The sequence below is a fragment of the Melospiza melodia genome, chromosome 8 (assembly GCF_035770615.1).
Source record: "Melospiza melodia melodia isolate bMelMel2 chromosome 8, bMelMel2.pri, whole genome shotgun sequence".
In the NCBI taxonomy this organism is placed as follows: domain Eukaryota; kingdom Metazoa; phylum Chordata; class Aves; order Passeriformes; family Passerellidae; genus Melospiza; species Melospiza melodia.
Window position 1 is genome coordinate 14,152,850 of NC_086201.1, and position 22,699 is coordinate 14,175,548.

General features: G+C 41.3%; 1 protein-coding gene across 1 annotated transcript; it reads right to left on the reverse strand.

The window, feature by feature from the left end:
* Positions 1–3,037: 3,037 nt before the first annotated feature.
* Positions 3,038–21,745, reverse strand: ERCC3 (ERCC excision repair 3, TFIIH core complex helicase subunit). The gene is made up of 15 exons (XM_063161846.1): positions 21,691–21,745; positions 21,400–21,605; positions 20,082–20,318; positions 19,406–19,455; positions 18,358–18,493; positions 17,991–18,149; positions 16,809–17,013; positions 15,503–15,817; positions 14,179–14,363; positions 11,482–11,684; positions 7,951–8,047; positions 7,645–7,762; positions 6,335–6,453; positions 4,354–4,506; positions 3,038–3,998 (listed from the first exon to the last, which is right to left on the reverse strand). The coding sequence occupies exons 1-15, from the start codon at positions 21,707–21,709 to the stop codon at positions 3,864–3,866; spliced, it is 2,337 nt and encodes a 778-aa protein (XP_063017916.1). The 5' UTR covers positions 21,710–21,745; the 3' UTR covers positions 3,038–3,863.
* Between the last annotated feature and the right edge of the window lie 954 nt (positions 21,746–22,699).

The window sequence follows — 22,699 nt, forward strand, 5'->3', positions numbered from 1 at the left end:
TTCCACATAAAGCCACCAAAGAAGGGAGGAGTTATGCCATCAGCACAAACCAACCAAAACACATTTATGTGACTGAAAATATTTTCTCCCACTTGTACAACCTACCAGTATATATATTTATCAGACATCTTAACACTGACTCAGAAACACACTCAGAGTCCTTTAAATTTAAACAATGACGTTTGTCCTAGCCTGTTGGTCCCTGAAGTCTGAAAATATGTTTTATGTAACCAGTCAGTTGGGACTTTTGTTATTTCAAACAAGTTGGAGCACGTGCCCCTTCACAGCAGACATGCTTCAGTTTTAGTTAACTTTTGCTATGTAATGGGATCACACTTGGCTTATTGATAATTTAGATTATGTATTATTTTTGGATAATTTGTCTTCAAACCCACAGTCCTGCTGTTCTCTCAGTCTAGACCCCCCAATGGTCTGATTAATTGTACTTTGTTACCTTCGTTTAGTTATTTCTAAATCCAATTTAAACTTGCCCTCCTCTTTGCAGGAACTCTGACAAAGTTCAGTCAAAGATCTTTGTGTCAATAACATTGGTATTCAGAGTCAACGGTTACATTATCATTTTACCAGGAATTCTGTTTTTAGAATTATTCTCACCTTTTAACAGTCTTGGTTCTATCTGGTTTGTAATTATTTGAACATAATTTTATTACATCCAGTATAATAAATATTGTACTGTATGTTTTATATATCTGTTGAAATAGCTACAAGTATAAATAATTTATAATTTATGGACATAAAAGATTTTATAGGAGGCATTTAACTTTGCCCAACATTTTCAGCTAGGACTACACAGATACACTCTTCAGAACATTTGCAAAGAAAAGCTGAAAAAGGGTTGCATTGTCAGAAATTAAACAAAAAAATTCAGTGTAGTTTAAAACATTTTCACTGAAAAAGCCATACAGTTAGCCATAATTTTTTGCCTTTTGTGACTGTCCTCAAGCACATCTTCTGAAAGATCCTTTCAGGTTGTGAAGCCACTTCTTTGGAATTTTAAATGCTCTCTAAATTCCTGTTTTTTCCTGAAAACAGGACAAATCTGAACTTCACAGGCTAAATACTAATCAAAGATTGTACAAAAAGAAGGTATGAGAACAAGCAAGCCAATGCTGCTGTGACTTGCTGTTCAGTCCTTGATAAAAACCCATGAATCAACTGTAAAAAATTCAGTTCTACCTGCAGACTTCTCATAGATTTAGATCCTTGCCCTGTGCCTCCCAGGGCATATGCCACTAAGTTATACTGAGAACCACTTGCCTTGAAGTCCAGTTTTTAAACACATGAAGAATGGCATTATGAGAAATGACCATCAGGAGGGCATAAGGAGACACAGAAACAGAAACTGGCTGTAGTTTGGTGCTTGGGTGAGCACTGTGAAATTGCCACTCCATCATCACTGCACTTTTAGTCTAGAATGCCATTTTAATGAGCAACAGCAGCAGCCTTCAAGCTTTAACATCTTCATGTGGACACTTCCATGCTTCAGGATTGCAGCCTATCAGAAACACAAACAGCAAATACTAAACAAGACAATTCCTGAAGCACATTAAGTCTCCTCAGTATGGAATTCAGACCAAGGAGGGGACCAGGGAGCAGGGGCCAGCAAGGAAACCTGAATGACATCCAAGAAAATCACACCTCCTCTATCCACAGACTTCCAAGAAATAATTTACTTACCCCTGAGTTCACCTGCCTCTGGCATCAGTCATAATCTGAATCACACTTCTGCCACACTATCTGTTCTTCTGTGGACAACTGAGTTTCCTAGAGGGCTGGGATTAGAGATCTGGAGCTGTCTGGGTGCATTGCCAGTGCAGCAATGCAGCTGTGGTGAGTAAATGCAACAGTCTGCCACTTGCTGCTGCAGCCTGCAGTAAGAGCAGGCAGTAATTACTGCACTTTACCTTATCAAGCTCATGAATTCTAAAGTGTGAATACCAAGATGCTATCACTGATGCATGGAGTCATTCATACCTCATACAATTATTATGCTTGATGCTGAATGTACTGCATCCCACACACATTACTTAGAGGAGTGACATCATTAGTCACGACTTACCACACATGAACTACTGCAGTACTAAATCCAGCTACTACTAGTGATTCCACAATTACAGGAATCAGCATTAAGCCATTTGCATTTAGTAGGCTGTTGTGAGTTTTTTCAAGTTTATGAAGGGTGGAGAATTGTTTCAAAGCAATTCATAAAGCTCTTTAAGAGAGAATTATGCACAGGCCCCTCCCATGATACTAAATTACCATTTTGCTACTAGCTGTTGCCATTAGAGCTGGTCCAAACTACTGTCAGAAGTAAATAATGCTTTAAACTGGGGAGAGGAAATCAGTACCAGAATACTGCACAATCATCTCTTCCATTTAAGCTACTCCAGCACTGCCATGGCTGGTTTCAGGTTGAGGCAGAAGACACAGCACGAGAGAAAGAATCAAATGTTACAGGGTAAGGCTCAGAGACTAAACAAAGTTTAAACTGAGGCAGATCAGCTCCCTTTCTAAAAATTACCTGATTCTGATACAGAGACCAAAACCAAGCACCATCTGTTTTCAATTATTAAAGGCTTCCAATATCTCTGCATTCTCAATTTGTGAATTCATGCTAATAAGAAACAGAATTCAGTATTCTTGTGAAGCACATTTGTCATATTACCAGAATAGCTGTACCATGCATGCTCCTTCCAGTATGGTAAATGTTTATACAAACCTATTTTCAACCAACAGAGGTCGTTCCTAAAGCTCTACAAACAACCAGAGAAATAACACCTCTTAATACAACAGCAAGTAGCGTGTTACATTATTAAGCAGGTGTTACTTAAAGCATTAAAAAGCATTCTTCTGCCACAAACTACCAACATTTCCCTATTGCTTTCTAGAATTATAATGCAGTCTTCTTTAAAAAAAAGAAACTCAGGAATCTTTCTTTCACACATTCTTCCAACTCACCTTGTGAGAAGTCAAAATGCTTTTTGATTCAGTAATAACCGCTGTGGTGACAGTGCACTGTTTAGCAGTTATGAAGGTTTTATTGCATGGTTAATAAATAGAATATAAACAACAAGAGAAACAGCTTTTATTTGAGCAACTTCTCAAGAGTAGCAAGAAAAATTAGGAAAACGAACACAGAATTCCTTTGTATTTACTACTAACGCTGTCCTTGAGTTTACTTTGGTGACAGTCTCTTTTTCTTCTTGTCTTCAAACTCTAAAGTATTTCTGACCTATTTTTTAGAATTTTAATACAGGTGAAGTCACAAGTATAAATTAGCTCTCAGTTTAAAAATATAATGTAAAGTGCTCCTCTCAGGATTTGTTCAGCTCACTGAATGATTTTATTTAAGCATCTTGAGAAACAGTATATTGTTGAGCAGACACAAGAATCAGATAAATAATATCTCAAACATCAGTACAAACTTCATTTACAAAACCTTTTAAGGACTCTTCTGAAAAAGGATCTTCAGCTGATAAAAATAAAATCTATTAATTACCCTGAAAACCAGACAAGTACTTCTCTTGAATGAAGTGGCCCATATCCTTCTGCCCTCCAGCCATGAGGAAATGAGGGCATAAGACAAGGAGCACAGTGCCACACAAAAAAAGCATGTGCTGTGACATATTTGTATCTTCAACTTCCTAAAAATATTTTCATGGTAAGATTTAGTTCCTTCTTTGCTTTCCCATTCACCTACAGGAGCACATACATTGGTAAGTAAATATGTGGCTGTACAGATGCACATAAAGAGTCTGTTAGAGGACCTGTCACAAATTCCAGCTCCATCTCTGCAGTGACAGGAACACGGGTGACATTCCAAGGAGCTGCCGTGTGAGGGGTCACTTGCGGAAGCGCTTGAACAGGGGGTGGATGTGCTTGTTGGAGGACGCCTTGCTCCGGGACGAGTGGTACTCCATGTACACCGTGTCGTCTGCCCCGGACATGGAGCTCATGGTGCCGGCACGGCGCGACACCTGCAGGACAACGAGCACACACACGTGCTTAGGGTGGCGTCAGAGGCTTCAAATATTTGCACTGCATGTGACTTAAAAGATTTACTTCAAATCTGTAACGACAGATCTGTTACCTTCTCCTTCAAATATGATGGAGAAGGACACGAATTCCATGTCGAATTTTTTCTGAGTGCCCAACAAGTGAATTATTCCAATAGCTAAAGGCTAATACACATTAAAAAAACAAATCTGTTCTCTAATGTTTCACAAAGATACCAGGCCATCAATGACAACACCACATTTAGAATTGGACGGAAATAAAATGGCCCAGTTCTGTCCCACCTGCGGTCATCCTTTTCAACGAATTCTTCATTACCTGAGTTGACTTTGAACCATATTCTCCAGCAACTACTTCCTCTTCAGCATCCAGGTCAGATGCTTGCAGGACTTTCTGGAGAAGCTGTTGCTGTTCTTCTTTGGTTGAAAATGAAAGTTCTTCTTCTTCCATGCCTGCCAGCTTTGTGATTACCTAAGAAACAGAGCACACTACAAGGTGAGGGCTCTTCCTCCTCACTGTTAGCTATTCAAAACCAAGACATGTATTTCTGATTCCATATCCTGTTGGAACTGCCTTCAACTTTGATCACTGGTTGGAACAACCTCACGCTACAGATAGCACGGATACATACAAAATCTTGCTGAGTGATGTATATATACATACACTCACAGCTCTTGTTATATTCTGGCTGGAAATGCAAAAGACAAATCTTTGGGGGAAAAAAAGGGAAAGAAGAAAGAAAAGCTCTGGGCAGAGCATGTCAGCTAAACATTGTTTATACCAGCTTGACCAAGAACCTGACCAAAGCACATATAACTCAGACATGTGTTCAACTTCCTGCAAGGTTGGTGTCATGCTGTAGGCTCTAGATTTGTCTAGTTTAAGAACCAGTATTTTATATTTAACAAAAATAATCCAGTAGGTCTGCAGAGACTTAGAATTTAGCAAGAAGCATTTAGGACAATGGGGAAAAGCTCCTAACAAATTGAGATGTACAGCTGTTGGGAGACAGTGCAGCAACCTGCAACAGAGCATAAGTCACAGAGCAAAAGGACTCTTCCAGCCTTTGAGTATTTAAACACTGGGTAACTTCAGTTAGGTCTGTTCTCCTTGGAAGTCTCAGTAACTCATCTGGTAACTGTGGGTGCAGGACACATGTGACCTACTGGCAATGCAGTGCCATGGCCTCCATCAGCGGACAAAGCTCCTCTTCTGAAGAGCTGAAAGATCTCAAGCTTCTGTTATAAAGATTTGCAACAGGCAGCTTACTTTCTTAACCAGAGGTATTTTGAAAATGTCACATTTGACATGGTTTTGAGAAAGACATTCTAATTCAACCATTGATTATGTAGTGTTTTCCCTCATCTTTTCTGCTTATCTCTTGAGTCAATACAATTAGAAACTAATAACCTCAGCAGTCTGGGTTGGAGCAGATCACAAAAACACTGTAAATAAAGTTTAAGGTAAAAGGAAATCCATATTAGCTGCCAAGTACCATTTTTCAAAAATGGGGTAGGGAAACACTGGAATGAATAATCAGAGCTGTGGGCTGTTATTTGTGGGAATATCTAGTCTGAAAAAGGATGTTTTCCTGAGAAAATGTCCAAGCTTGAAGAATCCATTAATGGAAGGAATCACTCATACATGACTAAAGGAACACCATGGTACTTCTTGTTTATTTAGGAGTATATGTGCTATGGTCATTTCAAAAATAAAGCAAAAGGAGTCACAAAAATCCATTTTAAATTGTATTTGCCTGTTTCCACTTCTGGTTGCAAAACAGTGCTAGCATGATTCATAGAATGGAAAGAATTCCCACTGCATCATCTTTTAAGCTGTCCAACTGATGCTCTGTTTAAAAGTTACCCCCTAATTCTTTAATATACAGAGTTCTTCTGCAACTGGTTTAAAATTTAGTATATCTTACATTTAGTCTCTAAAATAATAAAGAAAATACAGTAGCAAAGGCAACTGGTTAGCCAACCAAAAAAAAACCCAGCTAGCAGTGCACTCCAAGCAGAAAACTGCAATAAGGCTGATATTTAAGAAGCAAAGACAAGGTATGTGGATTGAGCAAAAACGTATTCCTCCAGTTCTCTTTTGGCTAAAAGGCAAAGAATGAACCTATTGAAAGATGGCAAGAATAAAGTAAGTACTAAACAAAAAAATGAAAAGAAAAAACCTTAATTAATGCATTCCACAACCAGAATTCTCAAGTACTGGACCAAATACTAACACTAAACAATATGAAAATTACATTCTTAGGCCTCAAGTATAATAGATAGAAGGAACAAGTTACCTTGAAGCTATAACCTTGATCTACAAGAAACCGTTGTCGTTTTGTTGAATATGCCATTTCTTGAGTGTCTTGGGATACAAGGGAATAAAAAAAGGCATTGTATTCCTCTGCAACCATGCCTAAGAGACAAAAGCACTCAGTGATTAGTTTCATTTGCAACACTGCAACAAAGAACAACCATGGAATAAATACTGAAAACAGGTACTTAAGTAAGTTATCCCCACAAAACTATTTGTATTGTCTAGCTGCACCCAGACCTTGCATAAACTGATTGACACAGCAACTCCTACTTTTGGTCTTAATAACTTGAGGATAGGTGAAATGACAAAAACAGAAAAGGAAAAGTAGACTAACACAATCAAACAGGTGCTCTAAGAAGAATCTGCTACTTTATTCTGCTAGGCAAGGTGAAAGATAAAATCGTTTTTAAGTCTATCATGTCAAGAAGTGAAAAGTCAAGAGCAAGGACTGCAGTGCATGTCAAAAAAAGTCCATCAGAAAAAGACAAAGGAAAAGTTTTATCCATGTGAACTAGAGTTTGCAGTGTTTTTGAATTAAAAAAGTGAAACAAACACACTCAGCTAAGAATTCATAGCACTATCTGAAGACCAGCACATACCAGGCTGTGCATAAACTTTTTTACACTTACAGTCCTTAAGGTCTGCTACCCTGGTAATAGAGTTCTCTTCTAAAACTCAGGGTTTCATTAAGACTTTGTCAATTCACTAACATGGGGTTTGTTTGCATTTTCAAACAAAGCCTTACCTGTAACAAGCACAAACTGCTTGTTTTAAAATATTAAAATATATAAAATATACAAACTGCTTGTATTAAAATAAGTATTTGCAGAGCTTAAGTTTGAGTAGAAAGTATTTTAAGGGTAATTGTTCTAAACAAAAAAAATTCTTTTGGCCATGTTTTACAAAAACACACTAGTCAAAAACCTAATCCAGTTTTTAAAAGCAAGTAATGTACAGTGTCAAAAATGTGATTTCTAGAGGCTTGCTTCTTAGAATAATACTATGATCCAACACAAACAATTGCATGTTGAAGAAAATATCAAGGAATGAAAAAGTGAGAGAATTGCCATAGAAAGTCAGTTTTCTTTCAGCTTTTTTTGTCCTTTAGAAGTTTTCTCATCACTAAATTTACTGACCCAGAAGATGCTTCATTTTCATTCCCTGGGATATAGGTATATTCTCTTTGACTAAAACCTAAGGACAGTATAAGGAAGCCTCATGAACATCCAGTTTCCCCTGCTCTAGGTTGCTGTGATCCAAGGCCCAGAGCCCAAGCATCACCTCCTTTACCTTTCTTGGCTCTCAGCACTCGGCCCAGCCTCTGAGCCTCCTGCCTCCGTGAGCCCCCGTGGGATGAGATCTGGATGAGAACATTGGCCTCTGGCAGATCGAAGGATGTGTCCCCTACCTGCAACAGAGCAGCACCTCTGAGCACTCTCTCATTTCCACATCTCCCCAGCCAACACCAAAGCCAAAGCACAGCTTTCTTTGTGAGCTGTGATATGCAGATGTCAAATGCACACCAGGCATGTGCAGCTGACTCTTAAAGCTGACTCCAAAGATAGGCACAAGGACACAGTGAATGTACTCCCTCACCTTGGAAATGAAAATAGTGTTGATTTTTGGATTGTGCTTGAAGTTCTGTAGAATTTGCATTCTTTCCCCTTGTGCAGTAGGACCGTAGATATAGGGTCTGAAAAGAACACAATATATACAAATGAAATAAATTGCAGATTTCTCACTAATTTCTTATGAGGTACCCTGGGAAGGAGTGCAGGACATCTTTGAGCAGAAATTAAAACAAAGCAGATTTTGGTACAGATATCAGTTTACTTTTATCTTGTTTGACTCTTTATGGCAGCTGCCCAGGGGTTTGTGGAACCCTCTGCAGCAACCCAGTCAGCCAGAAAGAAATTCTGACAGTTACAAATGTTTTGCAATTACGTGCACCAATGAAGCTGTATATCAACAGACTGAATACATTTGCTAAGCCTACATGAAAGACTGAAGGCAGCTGTTAAAGACATTTTTTCCCTCAAATGTACTGAGTTAGCACATTTACAGCTGCAACCTTTGCTTCCTGTTTAAACACTTGAAAATACAGGCTTCTCTATCAAGGATATGCTGGGTGTCACAAATGGGCTGCTGGGTGTTGTTCTGGGAAAATTATTTCTGCTTTTCAAGGTAACCTCTTGCCCCTCTAATACCTTCTGGGCTTATTGAAATGATGCAAAGGCCTCAAACATTTCATGAGCAGCTCACAGTGGCATTTCACCTATGGTTTCTGATGTCTGACAGTGAATTACATGGAACATTTAATGTTTCAATCCCAAAGGCTCACACAAACTCAGTCACTCACAGACTTCATGAGTAACTTGGACTGCTGTGAATTTTCCAGCGTCTGGCTGTTTAACTTCTGCCTAAGCAGAGTTAAAAAAACAAAAAGCTAAGAAGAGCAAAGCCCACACAAAAACAGTGAGCTGCATGCAGGATAGCACTGCCATTGCTTTGTCATCTTTTGCACTACTTTTCCAAATTAAGGTTACCAAAGCATCTCCAAACAATAGGAGTTAAATTTTCCAATTACCATTTTGCTCACAGTTCCATAAATTATTTCTTACACAAGGAACTAAGCTCAAATTTTCCATTTAATATTGCACATAGATCATGGCTGAACATAAACATGGCAGTGCATGGACTTAGGTTTTCTATTCTTATCAACTAATCCCTGTGCACTGGCTCCTCTTGCTTTCTTTGCTAAAAACTTTATTCTAGGATTTTTTACCAAACAATCCTAGTAATCTCTAATCTAATTCTTCTATTTAATGTATTTAAGCAGACTTTTAGAAAAAAAACAGCTAAAAAATGAAACTAGCAAATGAATCAATTCTGAAAAAATATCTTCATTATTATATTAGTAATATTCAGTAATATCTTAAGTCTCATTTTAAATTTCATGTATTATTTAAATTGTGAAGTTAAATGGCAGATTTAACCTGAAACTAAATTTTTGAGCCTTCCTTTCCTTAAGACCAAAGAAGGCATTCAAATACATTTTGTATTAAGAACAGAATAATCCTGAACTCCTGGCTATCAATCCTTCATTTCAACTTGCCCAGATCCTACTTGACAGTGATTCACCGGCATTCCTGAGTAGTCTTCTGAATCTAGAACATTAAGTGCTAAATGGATTCTTTTTTTAATGACTCATTTTCCTCACTGTGAAAAGACATTTGAGGGATTTGCAAAGATAGATTCCTCTGCCATTAACTGACATAACTGATAAAACCACAGAGGCACAGTCCTTCAGAAACACTGATTTAAACATATTCCTAACACCAGTGAAACCAGGCAGTACATGAGCTATGCTGGCTGAGCAAATCTGGATTCTCTGGCCCCAAAAATTGCAGACAAAGTAATTCCTGTCATGTGCATGGTCCTTCCAACTACCAAGGGCAAGGGGGTTAAGGGAGGAGCCAGCAGAGGCAGCCAGACTGTGGCCACCTCTCCCCCCATGGGGGAGCCCACCCAGCCCACAGCCTCCTGTCAGGCCATGAGAAGGGCACTGGGAGCTGTGCTCTTGCTGGACACACAGCCACAGCACTCCTGCTGTACCCACTGGGCTGCTCTGGCCTGCTGGACACACAGCCACAGCACTCCTGCTGGACACACAGCCACAGCACTCCTGCTGGACACACAGCCACAGCACTCTTGCCCTACCCATGGGGCTGCTCTCTCCTCCACAGAGTTCCTGCCCTACACAAACTAACAACTCCCTTTGGTTTAGTCTGCTCACAGGAAAAAACCTCCAGTTAAAACAAACCTCACCTTTGTCCAGCACAGCAAGCCTGTGCTTTCTTTCTAACAGTGGCAGCTGGATAACCTGGAGCTCCATAAATGATGTGAGAAACACAGAATTCCCTCTAGAACATAAAAAGGGGCCACCTACTCTTTCTTCAACTGGTTTTCCTACCATGCTTCCACAGCATCTATCCCACTTACAACTGCTGTGCCCCAGAGCATCCCCTGCCCCCCCAGCACTGCCTGTACTAAAGGCTTTGTCTGTGGTACACTGAACACTGCTAGAGACATTCCAGAGGCATCATTACAGCTAATCTCTGTCCAGACAGATTAAAAAAATGATGAAAGAGACCACGGGTGTTGGAATTCATCCAACACCATTAGCTCTGCTTGCTATTTGATGTCACAGCATGCCAGCACCACACGGTCCCTTAACGTGCAGTCAGAACTGATCATGAATTTTGGAAAGTGTAAGGCTTGGTTGTGGTTTTGCTAAGGAATACTGCTGAAATTCCCAGACATGAAATCATACACCATCAAAATGCCCCACAGCTTCCAGCAAGCAAGGCATTATTTGGCCTTGTCAAAGAAAGGGTGAAGCCAGCTTATAAGGTTATGTTCCCCGAAAATTGCTCTATGCCTGATCCTGTTAAACTCTCCCTGACCATCCCTCCCCAAATCCTACCAACAGATTGATGCTGACCCCTCATTAAACCCTGTTTGCACAACCTCCCATAACTGCACTCATGTTACAGTCATTTAAGGTAATCAAGGAGCTCTAGGGACAAATGTCCTTTAATTTATTAAACAATTACTGCACTTCTAGGCAGTGCACTAGTACAGCACAGATACCAAAAAAGCCTGTCTTAGTTTTTTAGACAAGGGTAAGTACTTTTGAGAACCTGAAGAAGAAGGCCCTGGGTCTCAGAACATCCTGAAAGATCCAGAGTACATATTTGAAAACCTTTCTCTCAGAGAGATAGGGAAAGCTACCATCCCATAAAGAAACAGTTCTAGTGATATTTCCAAAACCCCCTCATTTTTCCATTGGCCTTTACTAATTAAAATAAAATAAAAATACTAATCTTTCACAAAATCCTGGATGTAAACTTTTCTGAAGCAAATGCCAAACAGACACTCTTTTCAAACACCAAAATCATGCTGCAGTGCCAGTCCATCCAAAAATACCCTCCCGAGCTTTTTATGCAGGAGGAATGGAGTTACAGCATTACATAAAATATCAAAGACTACTGAAAGCTGTGAGATTGCAAGGAAATTGTCACGGAAGGAGGAAAAAAACCGTGCCATCACTGGCTGAACACTTACTTCCCAAGTCTGACTGCATATTCCTTCAGTGCAAACACATTGTCAGCAAAGACGATGATTTTATCATTCCGTCGCTCGTGAAACTTTATCAGGAACTGACAGGCTCTGAATTTATTTGGGTTCATGGTGTAGAGCAGTATCCTTTTCTTTGTTTTAATAGCTACGTATTCTCTGTAAAATTCAGGTGACATTGGGCACCATACCTACAATTAGAAAACACACACATACACAAAGTAGCACTCTGTTATTTACTTATTTAATCCCATGGGAGTTGAAAACCTATTGGGGGCTGGTAATGCATTAGGACTTTCTGTATAGGGCAGGTTACACATTTTAACACAGTCATTTCTGTACCAAAAGGAAAGCTATCAGTCACTGAAGTCTCCTGCATCACTAAAATCTGTTTTTACAAAATGCTTTGGCATTGAGATCCATGACAGAAATAGGCAGTGGGACTGGAACAAGACTGAAAGACAGCTACTTCATGTTCACACTTAAATAATTTACTAACAACTACTATTTCCTACAAAGCAGTAATTAAGGGAATGAACTGCGTAGTCTCCCTCTCACAGCAGTCAAAGCTTTTTCCCATAAAGACTCATTTTCATCCATATTCTGAATGCTGAGACATGTTTTGTCTTCATTACAGAACAAACTCGCCCATCTTTCTCCATATATCTACAGCTATTGAGTCTAGAATTTCCAAAACACTAGGACTGATTAGAAGTTTTCAACAGACAATAACATCACTCCAGGACACCTAAGCAACTCTTCTATTATGTAAACAACAACAATAGTACTTCAAGTCTAGGTTTATTTTTTCTATTCTAGCATGAAAAAAAGAAGAAATTATCTAGTTTAAGCCAATAAAGTGACACTATTGATAACATCTGACACTATCCATAGGGGATATAATTTGGGAAACATTCACTCTGATGTACATGAGTTATTCTCTCATATCCATTGCACAATAGAAATTAACCAACTACCACAGAGAAAAGCCTATTTCATAACCACCATTCAGCTAAGGAAGTTTATGACAATTTAGAGGAGTTTACTTAAACAACATTAATTGTTCTGTACTGATAAGACCTAATTTTTTGTTTCAAAATATTTTTTCCAGTGACTTAAATGCCAGATGATGCTTTCATTATCCTTTGACTACATTAAAATAAATGTACTGAATAGGCTCTGTTGTTATTGTGTGCTGTCTACATGAAATACTTAAAACTCTTGAACCAGAAAACAATTACATCAAAGTGACAATGAGATACAAATAGTGAATATTTTACTGTGGTAAAAATTTTCATCTATTGCTCAATGCCTCTGACTGCATGGCAAACACATGTATTTTGTATTTTCGTTTTACATTTTGCAAGGCAGGCACTCCAATCCAAAGACTTAGTACGGTTGCTCAGAAAGGGATTATTTGTAAATTACAAAACTCTGAAAAAATAGGTAAAGAATGGGTTTGTTGTCTTTTTTAGAACTCTGTAACTTTTTAAACTGTGCTGCTCTTTCTCTTTTAGAGCAGGGAAAGAGCAACACCTTCAATAACCATGACCTGCCCTGTGAGACATGAGCACTGCCCTCTCCAGCCACCTGGGAAGAACTGCACTTGAAGAGTGAGCCAGACACCGTTCCCGGCTGAGGGGAATAAACCAAGTTGATTAATGGTGCTACTCCTCAAGGAAATCCAAACAAATATCCAAAGCAGTTGTGCACATACGGGACTCAACACTGAGCTTTTTGTTCTTTGCTTTTGGTAGAGTCATCAAATGTTAGCTCCAAACACTGGCCTAAGGAATAGAAACTTGCAGAATTTCCCCATCATTCACAACAAAAGGTAGCCCATGCTTCATTTTTTAACGACTAAAGGGCAGTTCAGGGACTGGGAATTTTGCTTAGCAGAACTAACCAAAGTGCCTAAATGCAAACCTGAATTTGAGGACTGGTTACTCTCCCTTCAACAGTTATTTTCTAGGCGCTTTTCACTTGCATTCTATGAGTTCAAAGCAGTGGGTTTTTTTCCTTCTACAATCTCCAGTTTGCACAGTGTTCAGAAGGAGAACTGCTGACCTACATGTGCATATTTTATTCCAGTACCAGAGCTAGGGAGAATTGCATGAAATTAGCAAGTCAGGCTTAAAATGAACTACCACAACAATAACAGCAACACAAAGACAAAAAAACCCCTAAACTCTTCCATAACACACTGCAGCCGCTAAAACTTTTTGGTCTCCTGTTGAATGGAAGTAAAGTTCATGAAAAAGCAATCCTCTAACGCTTACATGGAAATACTGTAAATAACAGCTTGGAGAAAGTTATACTCCTCCCTAAGTATCTTCCATGTCAATTACCAGTGATAATATATTGAATTAGGCTTTCCAGAAAGATTACTCTAACATTCTAATGTGCCTGTGTGAAAGATTTTCACCTCCTTCTATACCAGATTTACCTCTCATCCATATGCTGGAAAGAACAGAGGTCACATCTGTATACTAGAAAGAATTGTGAGACCCAGTCCTACGTTTTCAAGTTTCACCCTCACATGTTCAGGCTTGAAATAAGCAGGTATTTTCTTAAGTGTTTTAAAATATCTATCATCATTCTTTTTTATAAGAGCTGCAAGAATTTTTCTCAACTTTATAAGCATACTAAAATAAACACTAATAGTACCAAAAAGCAGAGCATCACCTCAGCACACTGGACTTTAGCAATGTAGCCATTGTTCTGCAGCTCCATCCAGTTGGCTTCATAGAGCTTTGGTCCTATCAGGAAGTTCAGGTCAACAATTTTATCATCTTCTCTGACCAGGGTAGCAGTCAGCCCCAGTTTACAGTGAGCTTGGACGATAGTGAGCACACGTCTGAACATTTTTGCTAAAAAATCCAAGACAAATTGTTTGTTAACTTTCATGAATGGTTTCAGAAGACAAATATTGCAACTTTAAAAAGACATTTTCATCAACTCCTGAGCATAAGGCAAGCACAGCATTGGGAAATTGTACCCCATTGCACAAACACTCCTAACAAATCTGTGTTACATCAAAACTGCACAGTGATTGCAGCTTTACTTTGCATTGTCAAGTACACTCTGAAAAATCTCAGTAAACCTTTTTTATTATTTTCCATTCCCCAAGAGAAAAATAATATATGCACAGGTTACATGCTTTGGTTTGGGTCTATAGTATTTCCTAGCAAGAACTATGACACAAGGACTCTTGGCTGACTGCCACATTCAGGACTTGCAGGATATGGCGGAATTACTCATCTTTAGTATTGCTAGAAATCACAGAGGAGTTGCTGTACCTTCATTTCTATGAAACCAAGCAAGAACAAATGACAGAACAGTGCCAGTATGCTACTTTGATAAAATGGCAATTAATCACCAAGGTCTACTTCTGAAATCCATTACTTCTGTAGACACCAAAATATATTCAAATAAAAAAAAAGGAAGAACAGCTAACAGAATCTTGGGTGTTTTTTTAGCCAGGATTATTCCACAGACACTTTAATAGCACATTATTGCTTTCCAGTAGTACAGATCTCAATTACATGGCAATTTCAAAGACAGCAGTTATTTCTGGATGTTAATCACTATGGTTACTCATAGACATTAAAAGCTGGCCTGCAGTGCCACTGTATCTACGAGAAGAAGGCAGATGATTTCCTCTCCTGTTCAATTATCTACAGCAAAATTATGCAAAGGTAATTCAGGTATTTTAGGAGCACTTTATCAACCTACAAGGAGGAACTTGTACATTACACTGCTATTATAGAAAACAGAGTGTCTAATTTGAAGGGTTCAGAAAACTAGTGGTCAGCTAAACTATGTAGTATCAGGGAAAAAAAGAAAAAAAAAGTAGAACAAGGCAGTTTACTTGTTCCAAACCCCTAAACCATGGGTTTACTCACTACATTAATAATGAGAAGAACAGCAAAAAAACCATCACTTCTACAAGAACAGAAGAACATTAACAATGTGTGCAACATGGAAGATTTGCACACCTTTTCCTTACCAGGAATGGTATGGACTTCATCCAGTATCATAAGGCCCCACTCTTGACTTTTAAGCCACTCCATTACTCTTTCTGCTTCCCAAGACCTTTTTGTCGTGTGCCCCAGCATGGAGTAGGTGCTGATGGCAACAGAGCAGCCAATGGGCTTGTCTTTGGCATCAGAGGTGAAGCGGCAGATCTGGCTGTCGTCGATGGTGGACCACATCTTGAACTGGGCCTTCCACTGCTCCACCGACACGGCGGAATTGCCGAGCACCAGGCAGCGCTTGCGCACGGTGCACGCGGCCGTCACCCCCACCAGGGACTTGCCAGCACCTGCAGGCAGGAGCAGTGACACTCGTTAGGCATCTCTCAGACACCACTGGAGTGGGAGGAAAACAAAGCCAAAGAGCAAAGGAGAATCGTGAGAGGATATGAAAGCATGCAAAGGGAATTTCTTTGTTGTTTCTTTGCTACAATAGTCATAAAGAGATCAAGTATTCGCTTCTTAAAAGTGCAGCTGGATTATCTACAGGACACAACCGTATTTCCTCAAGAAAATAATGCAAACAATGGCTTTGACAATTAGAAGCAATCATTTTAATGCTTTATAATTTCAAAAGAATGTTAAATTACAGGTGGCTACAGAAAGCTTCCCTAGGGTTGCTCTATTCCTCTGTCTCTGCCAGTTATACATTTCCCTACAAAGAGACTCCTTAAATCTTCCCATCCTTCACACTTCTCCCAGCATCCCTCACACACTCTCAGGCTCTCATCACAGGTCCCATGTGCCCCTTCCTCCCCCAGTACTGAGGGCACTGGCACACAGCCTCCTGTTTGCTCCTTTTCCCCGTTTTCTGTGGGCTGTCCCAGTCAGCATGTTTCTCATTTCTTCCTCAAACTCTCCTGCCCAGCACCTGTACACTCAAGATCTTTCCTTCCTTGGACACCCCTTTATGCCACCTTTGTATTCCCAGCTCCCCCCAGTTCGCCCATTCCCATCCAAGGAACAAATTCCAAAGCCAACAGCTTTACATTTCACAGGAAGATGAGCAGAGGTGGCAGAGAGCACAGCAGAAGCAGGACTGGCACTGTGAGGGCACCACAGCTGCTCCCCAGCCCCTGCCACGACACCGACAGCTCTGTGACTTTGCTCTCCCTCAGCACAGCCTCACCAACAGCTCAATAAAAACCACCAGGACTCTGCACACAGGGACCAGAACAGTCCCTGCTGCTCTCTGAAATCCAGGCAGCTGTCACCTTTGGAATTTTCTGTACTACAGGCAAATAAAAAACAAATTGTCTAAGTACCAACACAGAAACTTACCACACGGCAAGACAATAACACCAGACCTGGCTCGTCCATTCCCAAACATCTTCCTCAGGCTTTTCTCTTGATAGGGTCTGAGGACTGCAGTAGGTTTCAGATCTATATTGATATCAGGATTCACAGAATCATTTCTGAAATCGTACTCTGCTAGTAAGGGGTACTCCAAATGGATACAACGCTTCTGAAGTTCTTCAATCATCTCCTGAAGAGGAAACAAAGCTTCAGTTGATAAATTCTCCACATCTGAGTTAATTTCTTTTCCCTAAAAAAAACTAGGTTACATAGTACCAAGTGAAGTTACATTTATTTTTTATGTTTATGAAGTCTTATTCTGGAAACTTTACCAGTGATTATCCCAGCCCCCAAAACACTTTGAACAACGGTTAACATCAGACAGGGCTCTTTAGGCAGATGGAAGAACATGACACATTCAGCTCAGGTTGCTGCTTGCCCAGCAATGCCTGAACTACACCCTGAAGTCCTGCAACGAAGAGTTCAGTAACAGACAGGAAAGGTTCTCTGTGTTACACAAAGCTGCACATCTGTTACCCTGAAAACCTCCATGGCCTGTACGGAAGTTATTCCAAGACAATGACAGGCTCAATCAGTCACCAAGAGGTTGTTGGGTTGGGTTGGCTTTTTTCAAATAAACAAAACAGCTACTAAGTTATCCTTTTCTAAATTCCTTTTTTCCCTACTAAGGCATCATTAGAATCACCAAGTCCAAAACCAACTTGAGAAGTTCTATAGAAGCTCTCTGAAGGTCAAGCAAGGACTGTGCTCCAACCTCCAGCTCCCCTTCTCAAGTGATGAAATTGGAACCACCAACTAAGAGTTTCTTCTGCAACCATGAATTACAAAACAAAAGCAGGAGGGAAAAGAAAAAAAAAACCAAGCTCTCTAAAAGCAGCCTCCACTGAATTCTCATCTTGAACTAAGTAATACTCAGCCACATGTGATGGGGACCTCCCTAAGTCCCTGGAGCCTCTTGGGCCTGTGAGCACTGTGCTCTGCAGGCAAGGAAAGAACACCCACACTGCCACTCTCTAAGATTCTAAACTTTGGAAGGTAAAAGGAAAGAAATGTTAATGACTTCCAGTGATCTCCTCTACCAAACAAAGAGCCACAGCCCTTCCTAGTAAGTTCTCATGTTTATTTGCTTCTGTGCAATATTCATACCTGCTTGACTTCAAAAGACACCGTCTGCGTTTCCTCCTCCTCCTCCTCATCTTTGTCCATCTGTTCATAAAACTCAAATAAGTCAGCTGGGACATCTGGCTTATTCTGAGCATCTGTTGCCTGTGAAGTTGATGGACCACCTTCACTAGATTTGGAAATCTGAAACAGAGGAACATGAATTTTCACCATAAGTTTCATTAGAGACACACTCTGGCTCCCCTCTTCCCCCCAAATTCGGTCTCATTAAAGAGGAAGAGTTTGTTACTGGCAAATGCAGCTGATGCAACAAAAAAACAACAGCAACTCCAAACTACTCAAGAGTTTACCTCCAGTCAGTGCAGTAATTTTAGAATGTGGCTGGACATACCGCTGATTTACTTGTGAATGTCTCTGTAATCAGCTCTGTCTCTTCACCTTCAGCATTCCTCAGGCGACATTCTTTAATTACATGGTCTTGCAGAAGCTGCTGAATGACATCAGGGTGGGTACTTTCCACAAAATACCTAAAATGAAAGAATAAATGAAAACATTTTTATGAACTTATCAACTGAATAACTCACAGAAAGAGTGGCATAGATGCAAAACTAGATGCACACTCAAGCATCCAGTCTTGGGGTGCTAATATAAAAATAAAGACATTACGGCAACCAAAACCTTTTAAAAGATGCCTCACACCAAAAGCAACATGTACTGTGCAGTAATCCCTCATTACTCAAATGTTCTCTAACCTGAGTGGCAAACTCCAGCAGAAATGCCCACACAGAGCTCTCACATACACATCTTATTTGTGACACAGGCAAATGAAGTAAATTTTGACTGAACTGAGGTGAGTCTGTGAAAATGCCAGATGTGGTGTTTTCAAGACCTGTCCACATCACCACAAAAGCCCAAAAGACAAAACCTCAAACTTCCAAAACACAAACCACCTAAAAATTTAAAACTGATGCATCCTGTGATTCAGTGATGATTCTGGTTGGAGATCACAGTCAGAATATGTGCTGACTTCTCCAGACTCCTTCCAGCATTACCCTCTAGCTTTAAAACAAATCAGATCCAACACCAACACAAGCACCCATCTCTTGCCATGGGATTTACTTATCTTTCCCAAATGATTTGAAAACTTCAAAAGACATATTGCAAGTCCAAGCAATAAACAAGCAAACTACAATATCAGGTTTGCAACCTACTTTCAAAAATGTGATGACAACCAGAGCTAGCTCAGGACAGCCAAACACAATTCGTCAGCTAACATACTAAATATTTCCAAAAGCTGTAAAAGTGATACCTGAGAGCTCTGGAGTCTCACTCAGCTGGCAGCTGTGAGACTGCAGAGCTCCTGAGAGCACTCACTCACTCACACAGCTGTGCATTTGGAGGGTTTGCTGCCACAAGAAGCCAAGGAAGAAGCCACTCACCTGTTATGTTTCAGAACAAGCTTCACCTTCCCATAGCTGACAGTGCACAGCTACAAAGACAGCAGTCATCAGGAACATGCAAAAGAGAGATTCCATGTTTAGGACCAAACACTGCAATGGCTTTAAGTTTTTGTGGGGAAGCACCTTACCACAAAACATTTACTTGCACTGCTGTTATGCTCATGGAACAAACCTGAAAAGGTATTTTCAGAAGGTGCTCACATCATCTCACACAGGAGATCAGGCACAGATACTCACTTTTTATACCTAATCTCAAACTGTTTCCAGGACTGTGAGAACACACTAGCAGGATAAGGCAGGCTGTCTCATAGTGCCACACTATTACATACTGCTTCCTACATTCTCAGTTTTCCTTCAGAGCAAATCTGAGGAAACTTTCCCCATGTACAAGTTGTACTGGCTGAAATTATCTACGCAGATGTTTAAATGTACTTTTTATAAACCCCACAAAGGCTATATTACGAAAATAGTATGTGTGCAGCAATATCCTATGCAAAAAGACAGAAAAAAAATTCTCTTGAAACGATGACAGAAGAATAAGACAGTTAAAAGTGATGAATGATTAAAAAATAATAAACCAGTTAGGCAGAGGCAGCAGGAAAGGAATTCCTTAGTAGAAACAGATGTATTTCCAATGCCAGTGGAATAGCCTTACCTTGATAAACTGAATTATTCCATCTGGGACACCAGTCTTGCTGAGTTTCTGCAAATACTCGGTGATGTCACTTGTCTGCAAGCCCACACTCACAGCAGCATACAGGGAGTAAGCAGTCAGCTTGTACTCGTGAATATGGGTGGGTCTGCACACAGGCTCAGCAATGGCAACCAGAAAGTCCTGGGCATATTTGTAAACTGGAGAAAAGGCTTCCAAAAATATATGGCCATCAGGAGCCTAGAGAAATAAAGAAATGCTGAAGGCACAACACTGTTAGTTGTACTGAATCTCACAATGAAGTTAAAAAAAATGAATAAACATGTAACTTTTGTCTTCTAAAAATGGTCCAGGAATTAATTTATCCATGCTCCTTCCATGGCACTATGAATAAACCCCACCCAGATCAATAACGTTTTTCCAGACTGACACGCTGAGGTATTCCTTCTTTTTTAATGCTACAGAAATTGCTTGAGTAGAGGCAAGCTTCCAGCCCCATTCCCCTGGAACAAAAAAACTGCTTGCTCATTTTATACAGAATAAATGAATGAATGAAAGGCAGCATTCGGGTGTCACAGCCCCAGGTGCCTGTACAGCACCTGGTGACAGGCACCGTGCAGAAGTTGGCTCGGAAACCACCTCTGCCCTAGATGGTGCACACTGGCAAGTTTACTGACATCCCTTTCGAAGGGCACAGAAAACAAACGGCACCAGTTACAGAATATGAGGCCAGCCCGTCTTAAAGCCGTTTCACTGCAACACACAAACCCTGCTACTGTATCACTGCAGAGACGGATCCCTCTCGTGTCACCAGCCAACGCGCTGCTCCACAGCCCTCCCCGAGACGCCTGGCTCAGCTGCGGCTGTGCCCGGTCCGCAGCACACCCGGACCAGCGGGGACCCCGCCTGGAGGCTGCAGCGATCAATCCCCTGGGCACTGCCGGGGCTGCAGCGATCAATCCCCTGGGCACTGCCGGGGCTGCAGCGATCAATCCCCTGGGCACTGCCGGGGCTGCAGCGATCAATCCCCTGGGCACTGCCGGGGCTGCAGCGATCAATCCCCTGGGCACTGCCGGGGCTGCAGCGATCAATCCCCTGGGCACTGCCGGGGCTGCAGCGATCAGTCCCCTGGGTACTGCAGGGGCTCCTGTCCCCGCTCCAGGCGCTCCCGAGGCTCTCCGCCCTGCGCTCCCCGCCTGACCCGCAGCAGTCCCGGCTTCTCCCCCTGTCCGGCCCTGTCGTGTCCCGCAGCCATCCCGGCCCCGGCACGTCCCACCGTGGGGCACACGGCGGCAGCGGCCCCGCCGCCCCCCGCACGCACCACCCAGAGGGGCCGCGAGCTGTGGTCGGCCTTCAGCGGCATCTGCAGCCGGTAGTCCTTGGCGCCGTACTCGTCCACCTTGGTGCCGCTCTCCTCCACCTGCTTCCCCGCCGCCGACGGCACCGCCTCCTGCGGCTCCTTCCCGGCACCTTCGTCCTCATCGTCTTCGTCGTCATCGTAATGGCGCTTCTTGGACTTCTTCTTATCTGGGAGCAGAGCGGGAGCCGTGACTGAGCCGCCCCAGGTCCGCCCTCCCCGGCCCGGCCCGCGCCGCTCCCCGGCCCCGCTCACCGCGCTCCTTCTTGCCCATGGCCGCCGCGCGCCGCGCTGCGCCCGCCCGCGCGTCACTTCCGCAGGGCAGCGCCGCGAGGGGCGGAGACACCATCGTCTCTCTGTTCCCCGGCCGCCCCCGCCGCGGGGAGACGCGCGGGCGGGCGCGGGGCGGGGCCTCGGATACGGGGGGTAGCCACACCCCGAGCCACGCCCGGAACAGCGGGAAATGAGGAAAAATAATTAAATATTAATAAAAGAAATTGAAGTTGCGTAAAGTGCACCGTAAATAACAGTAAAAAAGCTAACGCGGAATTGAGATACGACAGTGACATTGCGCAGTGTTCTAAAGTACAGAATTCTTAAAAGAGAAATCACACTGTTGTCCCTACAGAGTGTTTTAATATATTTCTAAGTACAATTCGTGTCTGATTTTGGAAATACAAATACATTTCGAATGGTTAAAAACAAAAATTAAAAAAATATTTTGAACATCAGCCAGCTGAAAATATATTTATCTAGTAAATCATCTCTCAAAGCTTTTATATATTTAATTATTCTAACTAAACATAGTACCCTTAAAAAACAAGTTCATAAAAATGTAGAAATGAAATTGTGGAATAAGATTACTGGGATATATACACACACACATTCAATGCATACACAGAATTACAAGGCGGGGTTGGTTGGTTGTTTTTAAGTTTGGAAGGTTGTTAGACAACGGAACTAGCAAGCAATGCCCAACTCCTGAGTTCCTCAACCATGATAACCATAACCTAATTTTTAAATTGTTTTTATCTTTTTTTGTACACAAGATATTCCATGTAAAGCAGCAACAGCAGTGCAGTTACTGGCAGCAACATCTCAAAAATAATAAAAAATCCCATACATCCAGACAGTAGTACATTGCACACACACATGATTCTCATACACCCATCGACAATTGGTCAGAGTATTAAATCAGTGTACAAATTAAATATTTCCAAAAATGTGCAAAAACGTCAACGTTGATAGAAAAAAACACCTTTGT

Coding starts and splice junctions, on each gene's coding strand:
- ERCC3 (XM_063161846.1), bottom strand. Junction 18,150..18,357: donor CATTCACAAGTAAATCAGCG/GTATGTCCAGCC, acceptor CCTCTGTTTCAG/ATTTCCAAATCTAGTGAAGG. Junction 15,818..16,808: donor TGTTATTGTCTTGCCGTGTG/GTAAGTTTCTGT, acceptor TCCTGCCTGCAG/GTGCTGGCAAGTCCCTGGTG.